This window comes from Leuresthes tenuis, unplaced genomic scaffold (assembly GCF_036924035.1).
Source record: "Leuresthes tenuis unplaced genomic scaffold, fLeuTen1.0.hap1 SCAF_6, whole genome shotgun sequence".
Lineage (NCBI taxonomy): Eukaryota > Metazoa > Chordata > Actinopteri > Atheriniformes > Atherinopsidae > Leuresthes > Leuresthes tenuis.
Window position 1 is genome coordinate 2,267,455 of NW_027325360.1, and position 15,026 is coordinate 2,282,480.

At 42.7% G+C, this 15,026-nt stretch overlaps 2 protein-coding genes across 2 annotated transcripts; both read left to right on the forward strand.

The window, feature by feature from the left end:
* The first annotated feature begins 469 nt into the window (after positions 1 to 469).
* rpl35 (ribosomal protein L35) lies at positions 470 to 2,163 on the forward strand. The gene is made up of 4 exons (XM_072387212.1): positions 470 to 565; positions 1,042 to 1,178; positions 1,440 to 1,521; positions 1,974 to 2,163. The coding sequence occupies exons 1-4, from the start codon at positions 563 to 565 to the stop codon at positions 2,121 to 2,123; spliced, it is 372 nt and encodes a 123-aa protein (XP_072243313.1). The 5' UTR covers positions 470 to 562; the 3' UTR covers positions 2,124 to 2,163.
* Positions 2,164 to 2,352: 189 nt separating this feature from the next.
* Positions 2,353 to 11,479, forward strand: LOC140309373 (uncharacterized). The gene is made up of 4 exons (XM_072387211.1): positions 2,353 to 5,478; positions 6,234 to 6,343; positions 6,426 to 6,644; positions 11,093 to 11,479. The coding sequence occupies exons 1-4, from the start codon at positions 5,159 to 5,161 to the stop codon at positions 11,209 to 11,211; spliced, it is 768 nt and encodes a 255-aa protein (XP_072243312.1). The 5' UTR covers positions 2,353 to 5,158; the 3' UTR covers positions 11,212 to 11,479.
* Positions 11,480 to 15,026: the final 3,547 nt, after the last annotated feature.

The following is a 15,026-nucleotide window of genomic DNA, read 5'->3' on the forward strand; positions in this document are numbered from 1 at the left end:
AAATTAATTAATTGGATTATGATTACAATGAACTGAATTCCAATTGGCTTGAATTGGATTATATTATTTAAGTGCCTTGAGATGACATTTGTTATAATTTGGCGCTGTATAAATAAAGTTAATTGAATATCCGGCGTCTTGTTTTGATGGTAGAAATATGTCATCTCAAAATATCCAGCACATACTGCGTATTTTTCAGCGTCCGTGGGAGTTTGTCTCTGTTTTGGACCTCAGATGGACCTTTTGTCTCTGTTTTGGACCTCTAATGGACCTTTTGTCTCTGTTTTGGACCTCTGATGGACCTTTTGTCTCTGTTTTGGACCTCAGATGGACCAGTCCACGGTGTATTCCGGCTCTCGGATGATCACGGCTGCGATAGGCTGCAGCCCGCCCGTGACGTCGAACCGGATCAGCAAGCATCGCTGTGATTGGTCCTCCTGGGCCTCCGAGCGCTGGGGGGCGCTGTTTGCACATTCCAGTGTGAAATCTACATCCTCCGGAAGCTACTTTTTTCCGAGCACGCGGTGCGTCCGGCCTTTCCAACAGGGCAGCGAGCAGGAACATGGTAGGCAGCCGACACTCTTCAACTAAATAGGAATATTTCACCTTTATCAGTCCCTTAAACCCATCTAATCCGTTCCACGTGTGTGCATAAGTGTCTTGGTTACTTATTTGTTCAATTGTTGTGAGGTCGCCTGCGACAGGAGTGGAATAAAATCTTAAATTAAGGAGCGCTAGCACCGACTGATGCCACTTAGCTCAGATGCTAACCTTAAGCTAAAGAAAATCGGGCTGGCTCGCGGTTTGTGTTGTAGATTCACAGAGGATGTGTACTGCTCAGCTAATGTTGTACATATTGACACTTTGTTCGCGTGAGTTGTCTTTTGTTAAAAGACCGAATGCTTAGAAATGTAAATGTATTTGTATTTAAACGAGGCGCTGCTGGCGGTGCTGGTGCTGCTGTATCTGGGGATAGCGCGTGTGTGTGACGCCGTTAAAAAAACACACATATATATTGGGTTTTTTTTGTCGTTTTTACAGGCCAAGATTAAGGCAAGAGATTTGCGGGGCAAGAAGAAGGAAGAGCTGCTCAAACAGCTGGATGATCTGAAAAATGAGCTCTCCCAGCTCCGTGTGGCCAAAGTTACCGGCGGAGCTGCTTCCAAGCTCTCCAAGATGTAAGCTGGGTCAAGTCAGCTGGAAGTTTTGTATTTATAGCAGAAAATTATGGTTTATTTATCTGATTATATTTGTTTTAGTACTGCTGGACCACTATAGTTTGGATGCCATCATTAGGTTAACTCATCTTCTGTCGGATGTAAAGCACATTAAGAATATCTACACACTTTATAGTAGATATTAAGGCCTTTCTCTTCATTAAACAATGCAGTATGGATAGTTTATATACATATTTTTAAACTTTGCTGTTGTTTTTACAGCCGTGTCGTTCGCAAATCCATCGCCAGAGTTCTGACTGTAATCAACCAGACACAGAAGGAGAATCTGAGGAAGTTTTACAAGGTGAGAGCAGCTGCAGATTTCACTAAAGCACAGAAACACACATCCTCTCTGGTTCTCTGGTCGGTGATGATCTTGTTGAGCTGATGTTTTGCTGATGCATTCACAACTGCTTACCAAAAGACTGAGACTCCCGATAACCTCCTGGTCATTGAAGGCAGCATTTTTAGTGTCCTGGTCGCTCAAGTTCCAAATTTAATGCTTCAGCTTCCTTTTTTCCAGTAATTTAAACTGAGAAAGCTTGAAACTATGAAGGCTGATGTTGGGAAATTGGCTAAAGATGCATAATTAACATCTGGAAAGTGTTTCTGTCCAAAGAGAAACGAGGGTTTGGGTTCAGAATTTCGTACTTCATCACAGCTCGATGATTCTGAGCTATTTTAACAGTTTTCAGGTCAACATCTTTTAGTTCTTTAGTGTTTTTCAGCTCCGCTGAACCGTGATTTGTCTTCCAGGGCAAGAAGTACAAGCCCCTGGATCTGAGGCCCAAGAAGACCAGAGCAATGCGCCGTCAGCTCAACAAACACGAAGAGAGCCTGCGCACCAAGAAGCAGCAGAGGAAGGATCTCCTCTACTCCATGCGCAAATTTGCTGTCAAAGCTTAAAGGCCTTTTCTAGGGACAATAAAATCTGTGTAAAAGACCATTTGTCGTGTGCTATTTCCTCCTTTGGCAGCTTCCCTCGGTCAGTCGTTTGTAAACCAGCCTTTTCAGCCACGCTTCGTGTCTTTCTTCATGTTTTTTACCCCAAAGACTTCTGTGTTAATGCAGCTGAGGAAGTTTTACCAGGTGAGAGCAGCTGCAGATTTCACTAAAGCACAGAAACACATCCTCTTTGGTTCTCTGGTCGGTGATGATCTTGTTGAGCTGATGTTTTGCTGATGCATTCACAACTGCTTACCAAAAGACTGAGACCTGAGAGAACCTCCATGCTCCTGCTCAAGTTGTTACAACAAAAAGTTTCCTTTTTCCATTAGTTTTAGCTGCAAAAGCTTGAAACTGAAGGCTGTTCTCACAGAAAATGACACATTTGTGGATCTGAAGCTGTAACATGTCAGAGATTTAAGATTTCCGCAGCTGAAAAGTAAAATATAAGTGAGTGACTTGAAGCTTAATTTAAAATTCACCCAGTGAACTGCATCCAGTTGTGTTGCGTTCACTGTCGTTCATTTTCCGCTCATCTTTTATCTGAGACTTAGCCAAAAGTTCCGGACCAAGTCCCATCTGTCCACATCTGTATATAGAATTTTAAGCTGCCTGTTTTATCTAAAGTAGCTTAATGTTTCTGTATTTATCAGATGTTTTTATCCAAAGCGACTTACAAATGAAGATATAACAGCTATATAAAAAGCTGACGTGTGGACCTGAAGATGTAGCATGTTGAGATTTCTGCATTCAAGCAGCTGAAAAGTAAGAAATAAGTGAGTGAAGCTTAACTTAAAATGCACCCAGTGAACTGCATTCAGTTGTGTTGCGTTCACTGTCGTTCATTTTCTGCTCACCTTTTATCTGAGACTAGCCAAAAGCTCCAGACCAAATCCCATCTGCATCTAGACTTTTTAAGCAGCCTGTTTTATCCAAAGCGACTTACAGATGAAGATATAACAGCTCTATAAAAAGCTAACAATAAGCTCCATAGAAGGAACCCAGGAGTCCGACTCTGTCAGAGGGGACAGAGTAGAGATAGGGTGCAGGCATAGAAGGAAGAGCAGAAAGATAAAGTGCAGAGATAGAGGGGGTAGGGAAGTACAAGGTAAGTGCTGGGATAGGAGATGCTCTCTGAAGAGCTGGGTTTTCAGGAGCTTCTTGAAGATAGACAGGGACGCCCCTGTTCTGGTAGCGCTCGGTAGGTCATTCCACCATCGTGGGACGACACATGAACAGAGTTTGGGGACAGACTGATGAAGCTGATCTCTGAAAGTGCAACCGGCAAAGTGCAGGATCATAAGAAAAGAAACCGAAGAAGTTCAGAGGCTTTGAATAGATGCTGCGTTCAGGCAGAAGTTAAGCAAACCTGTTATTCTCCACGCAGCGAGGAGGCGAAAACCACATTAATCAGCATTTTACCACCTAAAAAATGCACGGATTAGAGGCTTTCTGTCTAAACCAGACCTGGAACTCGGCTACTTGAGTTAAAAGCATGGTCCATGCTTTTAACTCAAGTACTCGACTACTTCCAAAGAAAACCATCCAAACACTGCAGCGTGTTCAAAATGCAGCTGAAACCCAAAATACGACCACATCACACCAGTTCTCAGGTCTTTGCACATCTCTATAAATCCCTGAATGGTTTGGGCCCAAAATACCTGCTAAACCACCTGCTAACGGTTTATAGTCCAAAGATAAAACATGAAAAGCATCATTTTGCTGCTTATTTCTGGAACAAACTCCCTGAAACACTCAGATGTTGCTGCTTTTAAATCGAGGCTCAATACTTTGATGTGATGATGGGTGCCAGTGGTTAGAGTTACAGATACTCCTATTATTAGTGTCTATCATCTCCTTTTTACTTATCTTATCCTTTTTTAAGCATTTTATTAATTCTATCTTGCACTACTTCTGGCTCCAGCTGTTACAGAAGGTTTTACTGTCTTTGTTTTACGCGTCTTTGCACGTTTTTATCCTTTTATTCTGTGATTTTCCTGCTATGTAAAGCACATTGAGTTGCACTTGTGTATGAAATGCACTGTACAAATAAAACTGCCTTTCCCTGTGAGTCCTCCATCCACAATAAGACTGCCTGCTTATTATGTTTAATAATGATGAAAGAATCCAGGAAATGACTGTTTTGACACCATTTAAACTGATTAAGCAAATAGTTTTAAGATGGTTTGAATCATCACAGGCTCTGGTTTTCAGTGCTTTAATGTTTTTATTCTTATATTAGAGGCAATGAGTGAAATGGCAGCTTTTCTGTGTCTGTGTACCAGCTGAAAAATGTCATTTACAGTTTTTTCTGCTGCTTTTAGCGGTTGTTTTGAGCTGTTTCTGCTCAGGTTGAACCGCTAGATGGCAGCACTCCTAACATTTAATGAGTAGATTTTCTCACCAGCTCTTCTCAGAGTGGAGCAGAGCACGTGTGGTTGAAGAGGGAACATTTTAGCGTTCATGATTGATCTGGAAGCACATTAAAGTGCCTCTGAAGATGGAAGCTGCTGCTGGATAACTCACTGAAAAACCAGGGATGATGCTTGGGATCAGTTCTGCATCTTCCTCTGAAGAGTAACTAAAGCTGTCGGATCATTAAATTATGGTCAGAAAAACAGGGAAATGAGAATCTGAGGACTTTGAGTCTGACATCACGCGGAGTTCTTGCATGAAAACAGTCAAACCTCTGACCAAATCTTTGTTTAAGGCCTTCTTTAGACTCCAGCTGATGCAGGTTAATCATTTTTACGGCTCGTCCTCGGCTCAACTCGCAGAAAAGCTTATGCTCATCCTGTTTATTTGCTTGATTCGTAAATAGTTGTTGCAAACAGAGACCTCCTGGCCTGATGTGGTGATCTGTAAGTGTGACACTGATCTGAGCCCAGTGGGCCTGAGGAATGCCTGGAATGACAGTCACCTTTATTCTAATTACTGTCACCATGCTGTCAGCCGCTCATTAGCCGCCTCCTAACGCTGAACTTGTCTCTGTCGCCATGCGTCTCCGGGCTGCCTTCCTTCCACTTTGTGCTTATTTCTGCGCCTTTTCCTCCCCTCAGCCGACCTCTGCCGAGGAGCTGGGCTGCTTTAAGGTAAACAGCTGCAAATGCATCATGAAGGACGGCAGCGGAGTGATAAACTTGAAAGCTATGGGCGATGCAGATGGTTTCCTGGGGCGTTTGAGGTCTGTGCCAGCAGACGACATGTTGCTCAGCGCAGAAATCCTCCTTTCCTTCAGCCCCTGCCAACACTTCTCACAGCCGGAGGACCCGATGGGAAGTGACTGCACCAACGTTGCTGTGTGCCTGGTTCTCAGGTGAAATGGAAAGATCCTAATGAGATGTGGATGTGATTTAAAACCTGCTGATTGGACTTGTTTGTTGAATAAATTCTCTGTTGGTTTAGATCTTTTTTGAGAAAAAAAAACAGCTTTTCATACATTTTTTTGTTCATTGTAATCTGATTTTATTCAAGTTTCAGAGGCTCTGCCGTCCTGAAGCTCCCCTTTGTTTGGTAACATGTTCACTCAGCTCATTTCTGATGGTGTAGAGCAGGGATGTCAAACTCCGGTCCTCGAGGGCCGCTTTCCAGCAGGTTTTAGATGTTTCACCTGAATCAGATCAATGCCTCATCAGCAGACTTGTGCAGAACTTAACAATCTTTTGAAGAGATCCATTTAATCTGAATCAGGCGTGTTGAAGCAGGGAAACATCTAAAACCTGCAGGACAGCGGCCCTCGAGGACCGGAGTTTGACATCCCTGGTGTAGAGGCTTCAGTTCATAGACTGATGCAGTCAGGATGTCGCTCTGTGCCCCTTTTAAACTCTGAAACTGCACACTTTGCATTTTAAATTAGCTTTAAAGCAGTTCACCTTCTGTTTGGGAAATGATGTCCCAGAGTGGAGTGAAACTGTACTTCCTGCATTAAGTCTCCATAAGAAGTGCTTTCACAAAGGATTTTAGTTTTTTTTACTGGTTTATATGCTGTCTGCAGACAAAAAGCATGCTGGGAAGTGACTGAAATACAAAATAACCATGAAATTCAACTGGTGTGACGCTTTCTTCTAACAGGTATGAGGGGCTCAGCGGATACGTCAGCCGTTATATCAGCTATGGAAGACACCAAGGGAATGAATTCCACTACAATCACACTCTGAAGATGCTGTCTGTGTCTTATTTTGGTGAGCCTCAGTGTGTAAATCAGGCCCCTGATGGTTTTACTGTGAGCTGACAGCCGGCCGCCGTCTCCTTCTCCTGCCGCAGCTCGCAGAGAGCAGCCGGTGACCGTCGTTCATTACCACTGCAATCCAAATCAGTCCGTCTCCATCATCCGAGACCAGCGCCTCCGCGCCAACCAGCCCCTGCACATCTGGGTGGAGAGCCCCTGTGCTTGTCCCAACGCCTGCGCCATGGGAGATCTGGGTGTCGGCACCATCTTCCTCATCATCCTCTGCCTCAGTGCAGCCGCATACTTTATCCTTGGTAGTTCTTTGTTTTCTACAAAAGCTTGTTTCTCACTCAGTAACACAGCAAAAAAAAAACATAGAAATGGAACAAAGGCACAGCAGAGATGATACTAAACTAAAAGGAATAACAGATATTTTCAGGTTTATGCACAAGAGAAATTGTAAAATTAAACTAGCGTCATCACAGGATTCACAATAGAACCTTTAATAAAGGAAACTTAATGGTATTTCAGCTGTAAAATTGGAAATAAGTTGGCACTCTTCAGGGAACTGTCAGGTCTCACAGAGGCTCTTAGGTTTTTGTACCTTGTCTTGTCACTTCCTGTTTTATTTTGAAATTAACTCCTCTTGTTTCAGATATCTTGCCCTTCCTCCTGTGTCTCATTGTCTTCCCTGATTCCAAAAGTGTTTCCCCCTGTTTCCCTTGGTCCCTCAGGTGTATTTAGTCTGTGTTTCCTTTGTCTCGTTGCCAGTGTGTTGAATTGTCTTTCGAGCTTTCTTCCTCCAGCCTCCAAAGTAACCAAAGCCTAAGTATCCCAAAGATCTTGTTTCTCACTCAGTAACACAGCAAAAAAACATAGAAATGGAACAAAGGCACAGCAGAGATGATACTAAACTAAAAGGAATAACAGATATTTTCATGTTTATGCACAAGAGAAATTTTAAATTAAACAAGCGTCATCACAGGATTCACAATAGAACCTTTAATAAAGGAAACTTAATGGTATTTCAGCAGTAAAATTGGAAATAAGTTTGTATAACTGTCAGGTCTCACAGAGGCTCTTAGGTTTTTTGTACCTTGTCTTGTCACTTCCTGTTTTATTTTGAAATTAACTCCTCTTGTTTCAGGTAACTTTCCCTTCCTCCCGTGTGTCTCATTGTCTTCCCTGATTCCCAAAGTGTTTCCCCCTGTTTCCCTTGGTCCCTCAGGTGTATTTAGTCTGTGTTTCCTTTGTCTCGTTGCCAGTGTGTTGAATTGTCTTTCGAGCTTTCGTCCGCTAGCCTCCAAAGTAACCAAAGCCTAAGTATCCCAAAGATCTTGTTTCTCACTCAGTAACACAGCAAAAAAAACATAGAAATGGAACAAAGGCACAGCAGAGATGATACTAAACTAAAAGGAATAACAGACTTTTTCAGGTTTATGCACAAGAGAAATTTTAAATTAAACAAGCGTCATCACAGGATTCACAATAGAACCTTTAATAAAGGAAACTTAATGGTATTTCAGCAGTAAAATTGGAAATAAGTTTGTATAACTGTCAGGTCTCACAGAGCCTCTTAGGTTTTTGTACCTTGTCTTGTCACTTCCTGTTTTATTTTGAAATTAACTCCTCTTGTTTCAGGTAACTTGCCCTTCCTCCCGTGTGTCTCTTTGTCTTCCCTGATTCCCTTGGTTCCTCAGGTGTATTTAGTCTGTGTTTCCTTTGTCTCGTTGCCAGTGTTTTGAATTGTCTTTCGAGCTTTCTTCCTCCAGCCTCCAAAGTAACCAAAGCCTAAGTATCCCAAAGATCTTGTTTCTCACTCAGTAACACAGCAAAAAAAACATAGAAATGGAACAAAGGCACAGCAGAGATGATACTAAACTAAAAGGAATAACAGACTTTTTCAGGTTTATGCACAAGAGAAATTGTAAAATTAAACAAGCGTCATCACAGGATTCACAATAGAACCTTTAATAAAGGAAACTTAATGGTATTTCAGCAGTAAAATTGGAAATAAGTTGGCAGTCAGTTAACTGGAAAGATGTCTTCAGGAAACTGTCAGGTCTCACAAAAGCTCTTAGGTTTTTGTACCTTGTCTTGTCACTTCCTGTTTTATTTTGAAATGAACTCCTCTTATTTCAGGTAACTTTCCCTTCCCCCTGTTCCCCTTGGTTCCTCAGGTGTATTTAGTCTGAGTTTCCTTTGTCTCGTTGCCAGTGTGTTGAATTAGTCTTAGACTCAATAGCCTCCATAGTGACCAAAGTATAAGTATCAAAGATCTTGTTTATTGATGATTTCCTCTTTGAGAAGTTGTAAGTTTTTTGCTATAGTCATAGATTTAGCTCAAGGGAAGTTTTAGTTTACCTTTGTCGTTTATTCAGTAGTTTCTCCGGTAGAGGAGTGTCTTTGATTTATAACTTTGTTCATAGCAACTCCATTAGAAGGAGCCTCTTTCTGTTTTTGATTTATTACATTTTTATAGAGCCTGTGATAAGTTAATTTGTAAAATTTATATAACTTTTGTTTTTTCCTCCTAGCGTGGAGAGAGTTTTCTTTTGATAAGTTTTATAGTCTCCTCTCCATAGGTATCGAGGAGAGTTGGTTAGGGATTTATAGCCCATTGCTTTGCTCATCAAAGAGACTATCATCATATAAATGAAACCATATTATTGATACAACCATCTGCCTCCGGTGCTTTAACGGATCAGGACAGAAACATCAGAACATCCAGGAAGTTGTCTGGCATCCAACCCAATAAATGTCCGTCATTCATCATGTAAAAGTGGTGAAATCAGTGTGATAAACCCAGAAATGACCTCTGTTTCCCGTCAGGTTCAGTTACATCAGGCTCTTAGTTTGAAATTCACCGTAAAGCAACAGGAGGGCGTCGATCTTCCCGAGCCGTGTGTTCATTTCTTATTTATTCTGATCAGGAGCAGATCCGAGGAGCTGGTGAAAGAAAAACGAGTTGAATCACGGTTCTCCAGAATGTTCTGAAACAGGAAGTGTTCAAACTCTGCTGATCACATGTAGAAACCAAATGAGAAGCAGTCCGGTAGAACTAAAGTTATCCGAACACCTACGTTTATTTAACTGTTTTAAACAAATCACAGAAGTTCTTCCAACAAAACACTAATATCCCAACTTATATGTGCATTATTTACTGTAAAAAATGAGCAGAATGCGTCCCAGATCATACAAATCTGTGCAAAATGTCTTTAAACATTCATGAAGCAGATTTGGACGAAGAAGAAACGGACAGTTGTCTTTGTTCCATATTAACCATCCACACCCATGTAATTAAAAAACTTTGGAATAAACCAAAGAACAGCAAAATATTTAGACTTTTTAGTTGTATTTCCCCATTTATCTGTCAAAAAACAACTGAAATATCTTCTTTATACTGTGATAATCCTCTTCTCTGCTGATAATCAGTGGAAGACCCTTAAACTAATCAGTTCCATGAACTCTAATTGATCATCTTTCATTATCTTTTTAAGAATCAGGGTTATGAATTGTTATTTCGAGTTGCTTCATAGATCAGAACCTCTCCTGCGGTAAAGTTGCTGTTTTCCAGGGGAACTGTCTGACTTCTGGCTTCTTCCCTCTGCTGACAGGCTCCTGCGCTCTCAGGCCTATTTAGACTTTTTAAGTTGTATTTCCCCATTTATCTGTAAAAAAAACACCTGAAATATCTTCTTTATACTGTGATAATCCTCTTCTCTGCTGATAATCAGTGGAAGACCCTTAAACTAATGAGTAATATCTGTTCCATGAACTCTTATTGACCTTCTTTCATTATAATTTTAAGAATCAGGGTGTTAGCCCGGTTTTTTCATTGGAAGCTCAAGAACAAGCTGGAGAAATCGTTTATTAAAAATGTATTTATTAGTGGTCACATGTAAAGTATATTGCAGCTGGACTCGGAGTGCCAGAGCTCCCGCAGGAAATCCGTCAGCCTGAGCCCCGATATCCGGAAACATGTTATATTTATATTCAGCTTTATCTCACAGAAGTTGTTTTCACACTTATCAGAGTATAATTGGACAGTCTTCAGTGGCATGATCAGGCCAACCACCGTCCTCGTTGTGTTCTTTGGATGTGAGAAACTGTTTTAGGTGTGGATCTAATGTACCAGACCTATCTGCTCCAATAGAGATGTTCTGTCTGACCCAGTTGTTTATGTCATTCTAAGGTCTTGGACCCTTTTAAGGTCATCAATTGTGCAGCATGAGCAGAGTGGAAAAGTACCAGCTAGGAACATAGTTTATTTAGGAAAATACAGAATATGAATTTATAATGTCTAAGATCAAAGCCAATTATAACAAGGGTTATGAATTGTTATTTTGAGTTGCTTCTTAGACCTCTCCTGCGGTAAAGTCTGATGTACTCCAGTGCTGTTTTCCAGGGGAACTGTCTGACTTCTGGCTTCTTCCCTCTGCTGACAGGCTCCTGCGCTCTCAGACCTATTTAGACTTTTTAAGTTGTATTTCCCCATTTATCTGTAAAAAAAACACCTGAAATATCTTCTTTATACTGTGATAATCCTCTTCTCTGCTGATAATCAGTGGAAAACCCTTAAACTAATGATTCCATGAACTCTAATTGACCTTCTTTCATTATCTTTTTAAGAATCAGGGTTATGGATTGTTGTTTCGAGTTGCTTCATAGATCAGAACCTCTCCTGCGGTAAAGCTGATGTACTCCAGTGCTGTTTTCCAGGGGAACGGTCTGACTTCTGGCTTCTTCCCTCTGCTGACAGGCTCCTGCGCTCTCAGGCCGTTTCGGAGCAACAGCGGCGTGCAGATCTCACCGGAGCCCAGTGTGTGGTGCACGATCTGCTACCTCTGCAGCGAGAGGCCGCCCCGCAGTGAGCGATGAGCTCAGAGCAACGTGCCTCATCCTCTCAGCTGTTTGACCCTAAACTGTCACATGGAGCAGTGGCTCAGATCGCTTTGGTTGTTATTTAAGGAGCTTCTTTACAGGTTTCTGTTATCTGTTATCGCTTGCTGTGATTTGACAGGCAGGTTTCTAGATGCTTAACATGTCCGACAAAGTGTTTTTAAGTCCCTTCTGATGACTAAACATTTGTCTGTCTGTCACATTCTTTACTTCATGCCTAACGAGTGTTTCAGTGGATTTTCCTCGTCTTTTCTCTCTGTGTGGCCCCCCCCTGCTTCGTCTCTGCAGCTGTGCCTTGTCCCACATGCATTTTGAACCAAATACACCTGTTCCACTCAAAGTCATTTGTGTTGTTTTCGCACAACTGTGGTCTGCAGGCGCCTTATGTGCGACTCTTGCTGCTCATTGTGCTGTGCGCGCTGGGAGCCTCTCATCGGAGCCCCACAGCTGTAATAAGGGAAGATGCAGCAGCATCTGATGGTGGAGGAGCTGTGGGGAACAGCTGTGTGCACATGTGGAGGCACTTCAGGGGGAAATATGCTCAGTCTGCTGTCACCAGCGTAATGTCATGACTGTGAGTGTGTGTGTGTGTGTGGGGGGGGGGGGGGGGGGGGTCTGCTGGTCTGTGGAGGGTGTGAGCTGTTTGGTTTGACCTTGCATTCTTGAGTTCTTGTCTCATCAGCTGAAGTTCTGTAAAGAGTAAAAACATTCAGCCATGCAGTGCATAAAGTGGTCATGTGACAGAGTGCATCACAACACCAGGGGTATTCATCTTAAATTGGGTAAATGCAACTTTCAGGGCCTCAGGACACAGTTCAAGGTGGTTTATTAAATAAAGCACAGCAGGTGGGATGAGGATCTCCTCACAGAGCAAAGTAAAGGCTGTGAAAGTCCGAATCCTCTCCCCAATAACTCAAAAACACCTAAAAATACCTCAAAAACACCTCTCCTCTCGAGGAAAACAGAAAAGCTATGAATAACCTCTCAGGCTCTCCTAATGAGGCGGATTTAAACAAAAGACACACTCTTAAAAAACATTAACTGTAATCTTAAACTCGCCTTTAACGGCGGCACAAAACCTTTCAAGAACAAACCATAAAACCGCTCCGCGAGGGGAGGAACTATGAAAGTTACTAATCAAATCTCTCCAAAAACAGAGGAACAGAACAAAGCTATGAAACACTTACTGTTGTTTAATAGAACTAGGACTGTGAATGATTTACAAAAAAATATGCGCTGCAGGGGAGCCGCTCGGCTCGGCTCGGCTGCAGGGGAGCCGCTCGGCTCGGCTCGGCTCGGCTGCAGGGGAGCCGCTCGGCTCGGCTCGGCTGCAGGGGAGCCGCTCGGCTCGGCTCGGCTCGGCTGCAGGGGAGCCGCTCGGCTCGGCTCGGCTGCAGGGGAGCCGCTCCGCTCGGCTCGGCTCGGCTGCAGGGGAGCCGCTCGGCTGCAGGCTCGAGACTATGACTGTGGACAAGAAGGCAACAAACTGGCACAAGACAGGGAGACGCAGACTATTTGAGCACAAGAGGAGCCGAGGGGAACGGGTGGAAACACTTTGGGACTCAGGGAAGGACACAGGAGGAAGGGAAAGATACCTGGAACGAGAGGAGCAGTTTCAAAATAAAACAGGAAGTGACGCGACAGGACATGAAACGGAACGTAAATCGTGACAGCGACATGCAATTTGTTCAACTGCGTGTTGCACATATCAGTGAAAGCTGTCGAATGCAACAAAGAAAGCTAAAGTTTAGCTTTAGTTGTTTTGCCTTTGGTTTTGTCCCAGGTGCAGCCATAAGTTGCATGGCTCACTTTTTAGTAAACACCACATGGAGCAACATTAGCTTCTAATCATTAGAATAACTTTCACTCTGCCTTTGCTGCCATGACAAAATGTTTTGCCAATTATTGACGTATTTCTTTGTTATAGCTGTTGTGTGGTTATTGAACAGATGTGCACAAGTCCCTGAAGAACTATATAACACGACTATATGGAGGAGCTTGTCTTTGACTTGAAGGGTATCTTTCTCCCTGTTGGCAGCTGCTACCCTCAGTCTGCTGTCCCATCATGCAACAGCACAGAGGATGGCACCTGCTACCACAGACCCACAGACATCAGCCGCCTCAGAGGATAGAAACTGTTTCAGTGCCCAGCTTTACCTCTCAGGTGCTCTTTTTTATAGCCAGTCATGTTACTGACCTGTTGCCCACGAACCCGATTAGCTAAACGTTAGCCCGATTAGCTTCTTCTTCCTTTTTAAGCAGCGCTGGCCAAACAGGACGTGTTTATTGCAACAACATTTCAGTATCACAGTGTTAAACAACTGCTTTAACAGAGTGATGAACATCCACCTCCATTAGGGCCATGTTTCCATCTGTTTCTGCACTGATGAGTCACAGGAGTCTGTTTCACTTCGTCCTTCCACTGATTCCATGGATTTGCAGTAAAACATCCTCCTTGGACCCAGTGGGCATGTCTTCCCATGCTCTGCAGTTGTTCTAATTGCTTGGGAAAGTAGTTTTTGTCTCCCCACCCTCCAGCTGAGCTCATTCTGAGAGCTGTTATGGAGCTCCATAACACTAAATCTGTGGTTTTCAGGGTGAAAACCACAGATTTAGCTCAGGCAGCACTTAAAGAAGGTGATGCAGATGGCCTTTACGCCCTAACAGGACCTCGTCCCCTCAGTCTCAGCGGCCTCGTCCTCGCAGGGCGATGAAGGCAGATATAAGTGGAGTTCTGAAACCTTTGTGGCGCCGAACTGTCCCCAACAAGCCGGCCTCGCTGTGCTGCTGGGGGTTGGGGGAGTTTCTGGGGGGAAAATGTGTTTCAAAGAGTCAGTCACCCTCAAAGATTCAGCTTTGAATTCACTCCCGTCCACACTGCAGATGCTTGCCAGCAATCTAAACATTATTATCTGAGTGGATGACAGATGGAGCAGAACTACATCTGAACAACTGTGTCTATTTATCACCAAAGGATGTCCAAAAGGCAATTATCCAAAACATCAATCAGTCCTAATGAAGCGAATTTCAGAAACATACAGAATGCAAAACAGAGAAACTTTGATGTTAGCTGGTTATGAAAGTGGATTACTTGTTAGAGTTGCCATAAATAAGCACATGTGGTCGGATTAAAGCAAGATGGAGAAATCATAGGTGCATGTTGGATGGATGGAATTGTTTTGCTCACACCTGGAACTGCATTTTCGACCGTGTGTCTATGAAAAAGGCCTTTCGAGTGGTTAACAGTGTGAAAAAGCTGCAGCCATGATGAAAAATAGTAGGATTTATTAGTGCCAGACAGAATTAGACGGCAGAGATGATATTGTCTGGTTTTGATCTAGAGATAACAGCGGTGGCATTAAGCATTAAACGTGCTGAGGAAGACTTTCCTTGACTAAAAAATGGTTTATTCTTTATCCGACTTGGGCTCAGCTTCATGCAGTGTTTGAATTATGTTTGAGACAATTTTACACTCTGATCAAAGTAGAATAACAGCTGATTTCAGGAAACCAGAGGACCTGTTCAAGCAGGTCCATTGCTTTAGACTAAAATATCAGTATGGATGGAGGTTTCAGTGTATGACTTAACTGTGGCTACGGTTTACCTTAACCAGGTATTCCCTCGCAAAATGTTCGATTTTATTTAGAACAATCTTTTATGGGTGACAGATATGATGAAGAAATACATACATATATTTGTTTTGATTGAATAGTACAGTCACAGACTGTATTTATGTAATTACAGTCGGATTAATGGCTAAATTATAATAAAATTGAGTTATTCAGTTTATGTAA